We start from the raw sequence: 13726 nt of genomic DNA on the forward strand, positions 1-13726 counted from the left end.
GCCAACAATGTGACTACCATATTGGAGAGTGCAGACAGAGAACATCTCCATTCTAGAGAATTCTGCTAGACTGTGCTGCACAAGAACAGTTTTTTTGGTTTTGTTTCTGGCCTTTTGTGCACAAGATGAGTTTGAACAGGGGAGTGACAAGATCTGACTTATGCTTTAAAAGGATTACTGTCCACTGTGTGAAGAAGAGACGGGGAGGCAGACCAGTTTGAAGACTATGAAGTGCAGTTCAGGCAAAAATAGCAGCGGCAACTATCATTACTAGCATGGCACTGATATTTGCAGTTAAAAAGAAAAAAGGAAAAAAAGAGATCTGATTCAGGTAAGTTCTGAGAGTAGAGCCAAGAGGATATGCTGGTCAAGCAGATGAGAAGTAGAATAATCAAGGCTGGCTTCTCAGTTACTGGCCTGAGCGCTATGGCTGATGGGTGCTGTTGGGTGTTGGGCAATAAGATGAGAAGTAATGAACGGAAGGAATGAGGGAATCATATGATCCATTTTTGAAATGCTAAGTCGTGGTGCCCACTATACCCCCACAGGGAGACAATGGATTGGCAACCAGGTGTTTTAAGTTGAGAGGAAAGAATGTTCTTGGTCAAGAATATCATCTCGTTAGTTACTTGAAAATATAGACTGTGCTCCCCATCATAAAGAAAATACCTTATTAAAAAAAATACCTTATTAAAATTTTTTTTAAAAATACCTTATTAGGAAAACTTTCAAAGATTATTAGCAAAAATCCTAATCTCGTAAAATATAGGCCGCATTCTCTAAGACTCCACATGAAAGTTCCCCCAGAAGGTCCAGAGGCCTCTCTACCTAGCATGTCAATTGAAAAGGACTCAATTTTCTGACTGGTGAAAAGGACTCCAGGCTGATGGGCAGAAAGTCAGAAAATTGGAAAAGAGGTTTGTTTATAATGTCAAAGGCTAAAAACAGACACAGAAGAACACTTACCTTGGTTTTGTTTTCTTCTGCAAACCCAGGGGTATCTGTGTCCGGCGGGTAGGCGACTGTGACATAGACATTGTACGGCTTCACCTGCATTTTAGAAACAACACGCGCCCCTTCAGCAATCAAGGTACAGCTCTGCTTCTTCCCTTACTCCCTGGCACTGGCCGTCGGGCAACAGAAAGAACACTGCCCGGATTTTCTCAGAAGCTGGTAAGTCCAACAGGGTGATTCTTAAATGGAGAACTGGCATTGGCGGGGTCAGGAAACTCCTCCCCAGGAAGATCATTCAGGAAGAAAGGCAAAAAGCTCACCCCACCAACGTCTACTTCAGAAGACAGTGGACCCACCTCCTTCTGTGTTGCCCACCCTGCTGACGGGGTGAGGCCCTGGGAGCTGTCCAGGAGGAAGGTGGACAGCTAACAGGAAGTCCACATGGCCCCCCCTCGCGAACCCTGACACTACTCAGGCCTTGGGCCGATGGGGCAGGTCCACTCCTCCGCCATCAGACTACAAATCTGGCTTCCTTCACAGCTGCCTCGGAAACTCTGGTTGATTTCATTTACAAGATCTGTGAAGATCATTCAAACCCTTTCCCTAGGCCCTTCCTGTGCCACCCCAGATCTAGGCCTGGAACTATGTGGATCCCTCCAGAAGTCAGGAGGGAGTCAGGAGTCCCTTCTTCCATCCTCTCCAGAACCAGCCAACAGGACTCTCCCCGCTGGGTGGAGTCTCAGGTCAGACCAGCCACGCACCTCCCCGAAGACCACCTCATCCCTACTTATATGAGGAAACTCCTTCCCAGCTTGAGATGAGCTCTTAGTCTTCTTCACCTCACCACTGGGCCTCCATGCTGAAATTCTCCACTCATAAACACACGCCAATGGGATGATTCCAGAAGATTCTCTTGCTAGTCCACCAGGACATACCACCCTTCCCAAAGATCCTGCTCCTCAGCGGCTCTGCTCCACTCTCATCTGGCCCTGATGCTAGTGGCTCTAAGGGGGATAAGTTCATACCATCAAAATTTCTGTCTTCCTATTTGCTATTGTTTAGCCCCAGGACAACACCTAGGAGAGTTAGAAGTGGACAGGCAGCTGGTGGTAGGCAGGCCACCACGTATCTCAAGGAGGCTGAAAAGTGACAAGAGCATCCCAGGGTCCCATCTCATCACACAGCTCTTTCTCTCTCTGAGGCCCTCCGAGAGGCATAGTTCTAAGCTTGTGGGAGGAGCTGAGAGGGTCTGGGAGAAGCATGTAGGCAGAAGCTTCTGGCCAGCCATCCTGGAAAGTACACTAGCAAAGGGTGATGTGTTCGTTGGTTCAGTTCCAATGCACTTAGGGCGTGAGAGAGCTCATTCACTCAGCATTGATGGGGCATGCGGCGTCAAGGCCCAGCTCTGCTCATAAATAGCTCTGGATTCGGGCCAGGCAGTGAGGTTGATGAGCAAGCAATTCCTCTTCCACTTGTTTTTGAGATAGTGACTTTAAAAACTGTCTCCCACGGCCTTGCCCTCTGCGGTACACAGACCAGACAAGAACACCAGCGAAAAAGCTGAGAAGTGGCCCAGTGGGAAAACCTGAAGCCGACTCTGCTCAGACACGGTTGTTTCTCTGCTGCTTCTTTGGCCCCCTCCTCCTCCAAAGCATAAGGGCTGTGGCACCTGAACTAATGTGAGACAGTATGTCAAAGCAGTGTTTCTCAGACCCGAGTTATGGCTGAACCAGCTTTTCAGAACAGCTTTCTCCTGGGGTGGGCACAGACGGCCCGACCCCTTTCCGGGTGTTGGTATCCTCTCTACAATCACGAGGCCAAATGACTCTCTCCAGCTATGGTTGGCTACCTCCAGTGGCTAATCACTTAATCACCTGTCTTTATTCATCCAACACATACTTCTTGACTGGCTACTGTGTGCTGGTATCGGTCTATGAAGGAAGATATGGATGGAGGCAACTCAGAGAGCCTCAGAGAGCCTCTGCCCTCATGGATCTTCAGTCTCCTGAAACTCTTGGTCAAATAATTGGTGAACTTGAGATACACCAAACGATATCTACAGTTTCCTTTGATCAACTAATCCCATAACCCCAGGGGCAAAGGAAAGGCGGCTGGGTAGGCTTCACGTGCTAAGACAGCACTGGAGAGCACAACTTTCTCAAAGACTTTGTGGGCCAGGACTTCACTGGCTGACTCCTCTGCTTACCTTACCCCAGTGTTTGTCTTTGTCCCTGCTGACTGACCATCCCCTCATCAGTTTCTTCCTCCTACCTCATCTCCATTTCAATCAGAAATACAACCCACTGCTCGAGAGAGAATCGATTATCAAAATAATCCCACCAAAAATGTGTAGTTCCTAATGCTATCAAAGCGAAGGCTGGGTGCCCATCTTTTCTCTGCTGGAGAAACGACCAGAGCTGTGTTGGAAGAAGCTCTAGAACATGAGCTGCAGCTTACTTTTCAACACCGTGGGGACAAACGTCCCTTGAGGGAGGGGAGCATGGGCCGGTGAAGGAAGCACAAAGGCTATTTCTCTTTTACTCGGTCTCTGCTACAACCTCATTGTGTATAACCCATGTCAGAAGTCTGCTTTCCAAAAAGATTAACTTTTAGAATCTTTAAATCATGCATTTATGCCTAAAAGAGCTTTAAAAAAAGATAAAAAATGCAACAAACCATTCTTTCAAACTTATTCATTGTACACAAAACATTTCTAGGGACGTACTTTAGTTTGCAAGGCAAAGGATGGGATGGACAAGAAGACTTAAGAGTTAATTAAACCAAGAAGGATTATCCAAAAGTACTTAGTCTGAGCAATTCTATAAGGTCTGTTTCATTCACAGATAACACATCAGTCACCTTGGCAAAGCCAACCAAATCATCCAGGTTTTCAGGCACAACACCATACACTTGCAGAGAAAAAATTGGGGTTTTTTTTTGTTTATTTTTATTTGAGAGAGAAAGAAAAAACACACATGTACACACTCACAGGGGGAAGGGGCAGAGGGAGAAGCAGACTCCCCACTGAGCTGGGAGCCCAATATCAGGCTCGATCCCAGGACCCTGAGATCACGACCCAAGCTGAAGGCAGATGCCTAACCGACTGAGCCACTCAGGTGCCCCAAAACAACTGTTCTGATGCAAGTCTGTTATGAACAAAAGTAGATTTTGATTACTGAATGTATTTCCCTCATGGCACATGTTTATTTTATTTTGCATTTATGCGGGGACATTTTTCATGAAGTCTAGATATGGACAAAAGTCAAGTGCACTTCAGGTCCAGGCCAGCTATGTGCAGTGCAGCGTGTGAACCACGCTTGTCACAAAGACGCTTCGGGGACTCTGTCGTAGCAACTCATGTCCTTTTCCCTCTTCTTTAGTAACATCTCTGTTCTACCTGAAGTGATGAAACCAGGCCACCCAGATTATATACTTTGCCCTAAATTAGTGAGTCCTGAAGTAGCTTTGCAAGAAAAGACTTAGGAACAAAGAGACCTAATAAGCAGATTTTTTCATTTCCAACGCAGCCCCTCACTTACCAGGTGTCTGAGACCAAAGTGAAGGCCGAGACAACAGGCCAGATGAATCTGGCAACTTCTGACCTGAATTATCCACACATCAGCTGCTGCAGAAGCCAGGCAGAGGGAGCCAGAAGGCAAGCACTTTGTTACTATTTTTGTTGCAAAATAATGATGTCTTTTTGAGTAACTGGATGAACTATTGAAAACTCAGTGTTCTTATCTATAATAAGGTGGCCTAACAACTTCTGCCACTCCTATCTCACAAAACTTACAAAAATCAAATGGTTATTTGCAAAGGGACTTTCAAAGTGAACATTTCAAAAGAAGAGAAATACTGGTATTCTTGTTTTGAAATTTCACAGCCGTATGAGCCTCATTGGCTAAATATTATTATAACCTATTACTGACTAAGAGCTTTAAACAAGCTGATAAAAAGGAAATTTGGGCCGGTTCCTTTTTTGAGGAGAATGGCACAGTCGATCAGTCCCCATGTGGCACATCATGATCATGTCACTGACTGGACAACTCATTGGTACCATGTTTGTCCAACAGCGGGGCAGTGTGGCCCTCTGTCACACACCATCGAGGGCTCCTCTGGGGATTTTTTAAAACAGGGGTCAGCAAACTATGGCCTGTGGGATAAATCTCCACCTATTTTTATAAATAAAGTTTTATTGGAACACAGCCATGTCCATTTATCTATCTGTCACATAGGGCTGCTTTCCTGCTCTCACCATTAGGTTTCAGGAGTTGCGACAAACAACATCCACCCCTCAAAAGCTCAAACACTTACAAGCTGGCCCTCACAGAAAAAATTTGCTAACCCTTCCCTAATCTAAATCATTAAACGGGACACCCAAATCACACTCTTATTATGAGAAGGCTGGTCACAACCAATTCTTTTCTGGGCTTCCAATGTCATGATGTAGCATTATATTTCAGTCTCTATCACAATAGAAAGAATTTTACCTTCCTTTTCAGTGTGTGATTTTGGGTAGGTATACGTGGTACTCTCTATGCATCCCCATCTGACGACAATGCAAAGTCAGCTTCCCACGATTGAGTGTCACATCATGACACTTATTTTTTTTTTAAACTTTTTATTTATTTATGACAGTCACAGAGAGAGAGAGAGGCAGAGACACATGCAGAGGGAGAAGCAGGCTCCATGCACCAGGAGCCTGACGTGGGATTCGATCCCGGGTCTCCAGGATCGCGCCCTGGGCCAAAGACCGGCGCTAAACCACTGCGCCACCCAGGGATCCCCGTGACACTTATTTTGATGCTAATCCTCTTTCACAACATGCTCTACTAACTGGGAAAATAAAAAGCGTTCGCTTTCATCAATACATCTTTAAGATATTAAAGCATAAGCATCGGGAGAGCCAAATGATATTTTCAGCGCAACCCTCTTGTTTTACAGCAAAGGAAAAAGACCAAGTTAAATGATTTGTCTAAAAGCTGAGAGCTAGGCAGTAGCTGATTTAAGCCCTTCCCTCAAACACATGCTAAGTTTATTCTTCAGTCATAAAGGACACATCTCTTTGTTAAAGAAACACCTCTAGAGAATAAAATATCTGGTTAACCTTATGCATCCTCACACAGTATTAGACCAAAAATACTATGTAAATATCAGTAGTACTTTGTGTATTAAATTAAGCAAGCAAGGGGCACCTGGGTGGCTCAGTGGTTAAGCATCTGCCTTTGGCTCAGGTTGTGATCCCAGGGTGCTGGGATTGAGTCCCGCATTGGGATCCCCGCAGGGAGCCTGCTTCCCCCTCTGCCTCTCTCTCTCTGCCTCTCTTTGCGTCTCTCATGAATAAATAAATAAAATCCTTTTAAAAATTAGTTAATTAATTAACTAAGCAAACAAAACACCTCACACTCATCTTGCTTCTAGCATAATCTGTATGACGCCTGAAAAATGTTAACAGCAAAATTCAAGGGTTGAGCAGATTCTTTTTCACTGATGTCAAGTCTACAAGTGTCTAATTTAATACAACAACATGTGTAAAGTAGCTACAAACTAAAAGGGAACAAACATTTCTGAGCTGGAAGATATAAATATAAAACTGAATTCAGTGTTTACCTCCATCTGCAAAGCTTCAGCCAATCCCCTGATGGCAAATTTGGATGAAGAATAGGCCGTAAAACCGAATAATCCCAACTGTCCTGCCTGGGAGGAGATAAAGACGATCCTGCCCACCCGACGCTCCTTCATGGTGGTGATCACAGCTCGGCTGGGGTACACACTGCCGAGGTAGTTGACGCTCATTAGTCTCTGTAGGGAACAAAGAGCCACGTGAGAAGTGAGCAAGGTCAAGGCCTCAAGCCTGCAGTCCACAGTTCTGTACACTCTCAAGATCTGAGTTCAGTGAAGACCAAGTGACGGGGAGCCCAATGGATGCGCCGAAGGAATGAGTGATATAATGATCCCATGAATGGGCCATGATGCTCATGACCTGCCGTCTGTAGCCTGTTTCTTTCTTTTTTTTTTTTTTAAAGATTTTATTTATTTATTCATGAGAAACACAGAGAGAGAGAAAGATGGAGACATTGGCAGAGGGAGAAGCAGGCTCCATGCCAGGAGCCCGATGTGGGACTTGATCCTGGGACTCTAGGATCACACCCTAGGCCGAAGGCAGGCGCTCAACCACTGAGCCACCCAGGAATCCCTGAAGCCTGTTTCAATCTAGTCTTGCATTCTCACCATGACAGCAGTGATGTCTTTGCTGAAAACTGGTCAGGATTAGTTTTCTACTTACCAAAAGTACAATGCATCTTGCAGGTAACACTTTTTGAAAGACAGTTTTAGGGAAAAGCCTCCAAATATTTCTAAACCTATTAGTTCTAAGCTACACAAAGAGACCAAGACTGTGGTTAGGAGCAATGGACTGTGGTTTGAAGTCCTGGCTTGACAATTTACTACCTATTCGATGATGAAGAAGAAAGTCAGCTACTGTGCTTATTTCTGCAGCTGAACACTGGGCTAATGCTGGTACTAGCTCATAGGGCTGTTGCAAGAATTGAAAGAGGAAAACACACGTCAAGTGGCAGCACAGTCTCTGATCCACAGTAAGTGACCAATACTGGCTCCTGGATTATGATGGGTAAGAGCTTACATAGGTTCCAAGAGTCTATTTTCCCTTCATCCTGGGAACTCTTAAAAACCTTATGTTTTAACTTGGAAATCTACAAGTACATGCATCAAAATGTCTCTATATTAAAAGTCTTGCTTTGAAGAAAAAAAAAAAGTCTTGTAAAAATACTAGATCTATCAGCGTGTGAAACCAAACACTTCATTGAGGAACTCTGAGTCAACCATGAATGTTGACTCTACAGAAAGTCATATAGCTTTTAGAAATGGTGACCAGAAACACCAGAGGATACGGGAAATACTTATTCTGCAAGTTTAAAAAAGCAGAGGGCATATGATACTATATTTACACTGTAAATACAGACTGTAACTAATTCAAATATTAAATAAAAGTACATGTACACAGGTGCAAAATGAATTAAGGAACCATAGATAACTATAAATGATTGAGGGTGCCTGGGTGGTTCAGTTGTTGAGTGTCTGACTCTTAATTTCAGCTCAGGGTCTAATCTCACAGATCATGAGACCAAGCCCCGCATCGAGGTCTGTGCTCAGTAGGAGTCTACTTGGATATTCTCTCTGCCCCTTCCCCCACTCATTCTCTCTCTCTCTCTCATTCTAATAAATAAATAAAATATTTTTTAAAAATGTAGCCCTATATCTACTAAAGACATTAAATTAAAGTTAGTCCCACAAAGATAACCTCAGGCTTCACTGGAAAATTCGAGCAAACATTTAAGGATAATATCAATTCTACACAAATCCTTCCAGAAAAGTGAAGAGGAGAGAATATTCCCCTACTTATGGTAAGAGGCCAACATTACCTTTATACAAAAATCAGAAAAGACCATTACAAGGAAAGAAAACAACTGATATCCCTCAAGAACACAGAAAGGATGAATAGCCAAGTGGGGTCTATCCCAGGAATGCAAGGCTGGCTTAACACTGGAAATTAATCAATGTAATTCACCATATCAACAAACTAAAAAAGAACTCTGAAATCATCCCAGGAGATGCAGAAAAAGCACCTGACAAAATTCAACTTCCATTCTTTATAAAAACTCTCAGCAGGGGCCCTTGGGTGGCTTAGTGGGTTAGGCGTCCAACTCTTCTTGATTTTGGCTCAGGTCGTGATCTCAGGGTCTTGAGATCGAGCCCTGAGGTGGACTCTGCACTCAACATGGAGCCTGCTTTAGATTCTCTCTTTCCATTTCTCTGCCCCTCCCTGTCCCCACTCGTGGGTGCTCTTTAAAGAAAAAAGAAAGAAAAAAAAAACTCTCAGCAAACTAGGAATACCAGAGAACTTTCTCAACTTGATAAACGGCATCTACGCAAACACAACAGAAAGAACAGAACTACAACAAACATCATACTTAATGGTTAAAAAAAAAAAAAAAGTTTTCTCCCAAGATCAGGAACACTGACAGCATGTCTGCTCTCACCACTTCCCTTCTGTACTGGATGTTCTAACCAGTACAATAAAGGTGCCCAGATGGGTACAGAAAAGTAAAACTGTTGCAAATAACATGATCTTGAATGCAGAAAATCCAGTGAGCACTAGAATTAATAATGGACTTCAGCCAGACTGCAAGATCAATACACAGAAATCAATTGAATTTCTCTACATTAGCAATGAACATTCAGAAAATGCCATAAAAACTACCATTTATACTAGCATCAGAAAATAGGAAATATTGAAAAATGAGGTGCAAGACCCATGCACTGAAAACTACAAGACACCGCTGAGAGAAACGGAAGAAAATTTAAATAAATGGAGATATATTCTACATTCACAGGTTAGAAGACTCAATGTTGTTAAGACGTCAGCTCTCCTCATGTGGATCTATAGAGTCAATCAAACATGAAAATAATTATCACTGATACAGGTAGATAAACAGGACATAGGTCCAAGAATCCATAAAGCAAACCTATTAAGTGGAAAATTAAGAGAAGTGCATTGACCTTCCCAAAGACCGCCTCCCGTTTCAGATTCACTGGACGGCCTCCCAGACTCTGCACCTCGTCGTACCCATGACTAAGATTTATGGCAGTGAGAGGGCACAAGGCAAATTATCAAGGACAAAAGGCACCTGGGTCAAAGGCCAGAGGAACCTGGCACGCATTTCCAAGCATCCTCTCGTCCTCTTGGCAGGGAGTCGCACAGCACCTGCTGGGATCCCCCAGCCGTGGGCTGTAACAACAGAGCCGACCACGTGAGGCACGCACACACTTTCAGGGGAGCCCTGGGAGCCTCAGTAAAGTGCACACGAGACAAACAAACCAGCCATCAAAACAAAACAAATTAAAAAATCTTCAGAAAATGCACCAAACCTGGAGTGGGTGTTCTCGCAGGACCTGCGGACAACGAGCACAGTGGCCTTGACCACAGCCCCGCAGTGGGCAGGGACGGACGGAAGCAGAGGGGTGAACGCTGGCCTGGGGCTGGGGGTACAGCGGCCTACTGCCTGCGTTCAGGGCAGGGCGGCCAGAGGCCTCGTCCCTGGGACCCAGGCAACAGGCGTGGGTTAACTATCCTTTCTTTTTAGAAGCCTGCTTCTCCCTGGGGCTGGAGCACTTCCAGCATCACCCAACAGCCGTTCAAGCCCTCCCTGCGCCCACCTCCCCGCCGCCCCCTCACACAGCCCAGGGGTTTACCCACCAGGGCATCTGCACCGGCATCACTCACATCACCCGCATCCTCCACATCATGATCTCCTGCCCTGATGACCTCTGACCCCTCCTGAACCGCTCCTGACACAACCAGCAGAAAGATCCTCTGATCTGCTACTGCCCAGCCCAGCTTAAGCCCCTTCAAAGGTTCTGGACTAGAATCCCAACTCCCCATGGTGGCCTTTGAGACCCCAGTGGTTCTGGCCCCTGCGCCACTCCACATTGCTCCGGAAGCTGACCCCCGACGTCCTAGCCCTCCTAAGACCCCTGGCTCCTGCCCCAAACAGGACTCCTGGTCAGGTCCTTGAGTCTGCCCTCCACACTGAGTCAGGGTGACTCTACAGATTGCCCCTCCATTAGCCTCCCTCTCTCTCTCTCTCTCTCACACACACACACACACACACTCTCACACAGTCATCCACACTCACTCTCACATCCTCACACTCACTCCTCACACACTCATTCACACACTCACACCCTTCCACACACACACTCACACACATCTGACTCCTCTTTGCCTGGCCACCTCATCATCTGACGTCTTACCTCATCGTGTTCTGCCTAGACTGATACAACAACTATCTTCCCCAACTCATTCTTTACCCAGCTGTTGAAATCATCTTCAAAACCTCCCTCTGATTACTTACAGTAAAGGCCTGCAGGTCAAGGCAACTACCTTTCATGCTGATTTGATAAAGGAGCCTTAAGACACTTGAGTCCCAGATAAGGTGCCCCTCTACCTACAGCTATATCTGGACTCTCCCTCCTGGACAATAAATCACAGAAGTTATGGTGCTTTCCCAGAGTCCACCAGAAGCAAGGTGTCTATGCTGCTACTCTAGCGCTCTCATTTTCCATAAAAAGGGGATGTCATTTACCTTCTCGGAGGAAAACATTCAAAAGCCACTACTACAATGAAGGTTCATGGAGCATTAGGGAAAAGACAGTTGATACCATGCCAACTAAAAAACTGTTTTGTACTTTGGAAGGATTATGAATCTGGGGATCTCTGGGTGGCACAGTGGTTTAGCGCCTGCCTTTGGCCCAGGGCGCGATCCTGGAGACCCGGGATCAAATCCCATGTCAGGCTCCCGGTGCATGGAGCCTGCTTCTCCCTCTGCCTATGTCTCTGCCTCTCTCTCTCTCTCTCTCTCTCTCTCTGTGTGTGACTATCATAAATAAATAAAAATTAAAAAAAAAAAAAGGATTATGAATCTGATGTTCATTTATTTAGAGGTCATAGAAATTACTAAGAGACATTCCATGACAAACTTGACAAACTTGTTTAAAAATATAAACCAAGATGTGTCATTTTTTTTTTTTGTTGTTGTTGTTGTTGTTTTTTAGAGATTTTATTTATTTATTCATGAGAGGCAGAGACACAGAAGCAGGGACACAGAAGCAGAGGAAGAAGCAGGCTCCATGCAGGGAGCCTGACGTGGGACTCGATTCCCGTCTCCAGGATCACGCCCTGGGCTGAAGGCAGCACTAAACCACTGAGGCACCCGGGCTGCCTGATGTGTCATCTTTTTGCCTTGATTTCAGAACTCAAGAGTCTGCTCTTGAACTTCTCTGGTTTACCACTGTTAAAAACCCTGACAGCTGACATGAAAATCCAGCACCTCTTGGCTTACAGAGAGCTCTCTTCAAGAGAGTGTACCTTGGTGAATCGTCATGGCAGTGCAGGTCAGTTTGGAGGTTTTATGCTCATTTTATAGCTGGGAAAACCAAGGCCCAGAGACTCGTCCAAGCTCTTAAGGTTAGATGGCCATGGTACTGCAACTAAAACCTTTTCCGACTTTTTTTTTTTTTTAAATTTTTTATTTATTCAGGATAGACACAGAGAAAGAGAGAGAGAGGCAGAGACACAGGCAGAGGGAGAAACAGGCTCCATGCTGGGAGCCCGACACGGGACTCGATCCCAGGACTCCAGGATCGTGCCCTGGGCCAAAGGCAGGCGCTAAACTGCTGAGCCACCCAAGGATTCCCTTTGTCCGACTTTCCCCTAGCCTTCTAAAGCTTCTAGTAAATCTAAATGCATTCTAACTATTTCATTTGTAAAGCCTTCACCTGTGGCCTTGCTCTACTTGGAGTATCTGGGCTAGCCCATGAGCAAAAAGCAAATGTCCACTTACTTCAAAAGTACTAACTTCAAGATCTTCAAATTTTCCCGAAAGTGACATTCCCGCACAGTTCACAAGCATGTCCACTGGGCCCAGTTTCTCCTGTGCCTGGAAAAGTTTATCAGAGTAGCCATGAAGAAAAAGAGAAGCATTACTTGGTAGCAACTCAGTGCCAATAAATAAAGTCTAACAAACTATTAAAGCTACAGAGATGATTTATCAGTTCCAAGCCCTACACCAAAATGCTAAGAACCAATTGAAAGGCAAGCAAATTAATTCCAGGTAGCCCAACCTCTTACTTGTTTTATGACATTCTCTACTTGGCTGTAGTCTTGAGATACGTCAACTGATATACAAAGTACCACCTGTGAGGAAGAGAAAAAGATGATCAAAGTCATGCAGGCATCTAAAAGCATTTTTTTAAAGAGTTTTTTTTTTAAATCAAGGCAATTCTTTCCAATAGCTAGGGAGTCTAGTCTTGTGGGCATAGATTGCAGTGTTGGAAATCTGCTGACAGTGCACTACTGGAGCCTAATTTTCTTGGCAGTTCTCACAGAAAACTCTTATGCAAACTGAAAAACACATCTTAAGAAATATTGGTCAAAGTACAAACTTTCAGGTATAAGAGAAATAAGTCCTGGAGATCTCCTGTACGACACAGTGACTACCGATATGAATACTACATTGTGTACTTGAAATTTGCTGAGAGTAGATCTTGAGTGTTCTCAATACACACACAGAATAACTATGTGAAGTGATGGGGTGTGTTAATCAACTTGAGGTGGTGAGCATGTCATGATGCAAATGTGTATCAAATCATCACACTGTGCCCATCCGTACAGATGGATCCGTACAGATCCATACAATTTTTGTCAGTTATACCTAGATAAGGCTGGAAACAGATAAGAAATGTAAAGAGCTCCTCTTGGAACACCGCTAACCTACAGTGACCGAAGGCAGGTCTGAGATCACTTGTGGTCAGATGAGGGAGGCCTGGCTCGTGGGGAAACAAGTGGAACTCTGGGGGGATGGACATGCTCTGTGTCTGGATCTCAGGGCTGGCTGTACACGTGTATGCATCTGTCAAAAGCCATCAAACTGTACTCTTTACATGGGTGCGGTTTACTGGACATAAATTATAGCTCTGGTTATTAAAAAGAATACATAAATTACATAAAAAAATCAATAAATTGTACATCAATTGTATCTCAATTGTTAACATCTTAGGTTGTTAAAAATAAAAACAATAAGTCTAATAAATACGCTTAAAAAATACTCCCCTTGGAGCACTCCCAGGGCTCAGACTGCCCTACTGGGAGTCCGAATCAGCAGGCAGGGGATGAAGAGATAAGCAAACAATA

At 44.6% G+C, this 13726-nt stretch overlaps 1 protein-coding gene across 1 annotated transcript in view; it reads right to left on the minus strand.

The window, feature by feature from the left end:
• LOC129495565 (3-ketodihydrosphingosine reductase) overlaps positions 1-13726 on the minus strand; it is a 39029-nt gene that overhangs the window by 14346 nt on the left and 10957 nt on the right. The window contains exons 4-7 of the mRNA XM_055303211.1: positions 12665-12730; positions 12378-12473; positions 6565-6756; positions 967-1050 (exon numbers count right to left, since the gene is read on the minus strand). Coding sequence (XP_055159186.1) covers positions 967-1050; positions 6565-6756; positions 12378-12473; positions 12665-12730 — 438 coding nt within the window. The remainder of the gene's footprint in view (positions 1-966; positions 1051-6564; positions 6757-12377; positions 12474-12664; positions 12731-13726) is intronic.

The sequence above is a fragment of the Nyctereutes procyonoides genome, unplaced genomic scaffold, assembly GCF_905146905.1.
Source record: "Nyctereutes procyonoides isolate TBG_1078 unplaced genomic scaffold, NYPRO_anot_genome, whole genome shotgun sequence".
In the NCBI taxonomy this organism is placed as follows: Eukaryota; Metazoa; Chordata; class Mammalia; order Carnivora; family Canidae; genus Nyctereutes; species Nyctereutes procyonoides.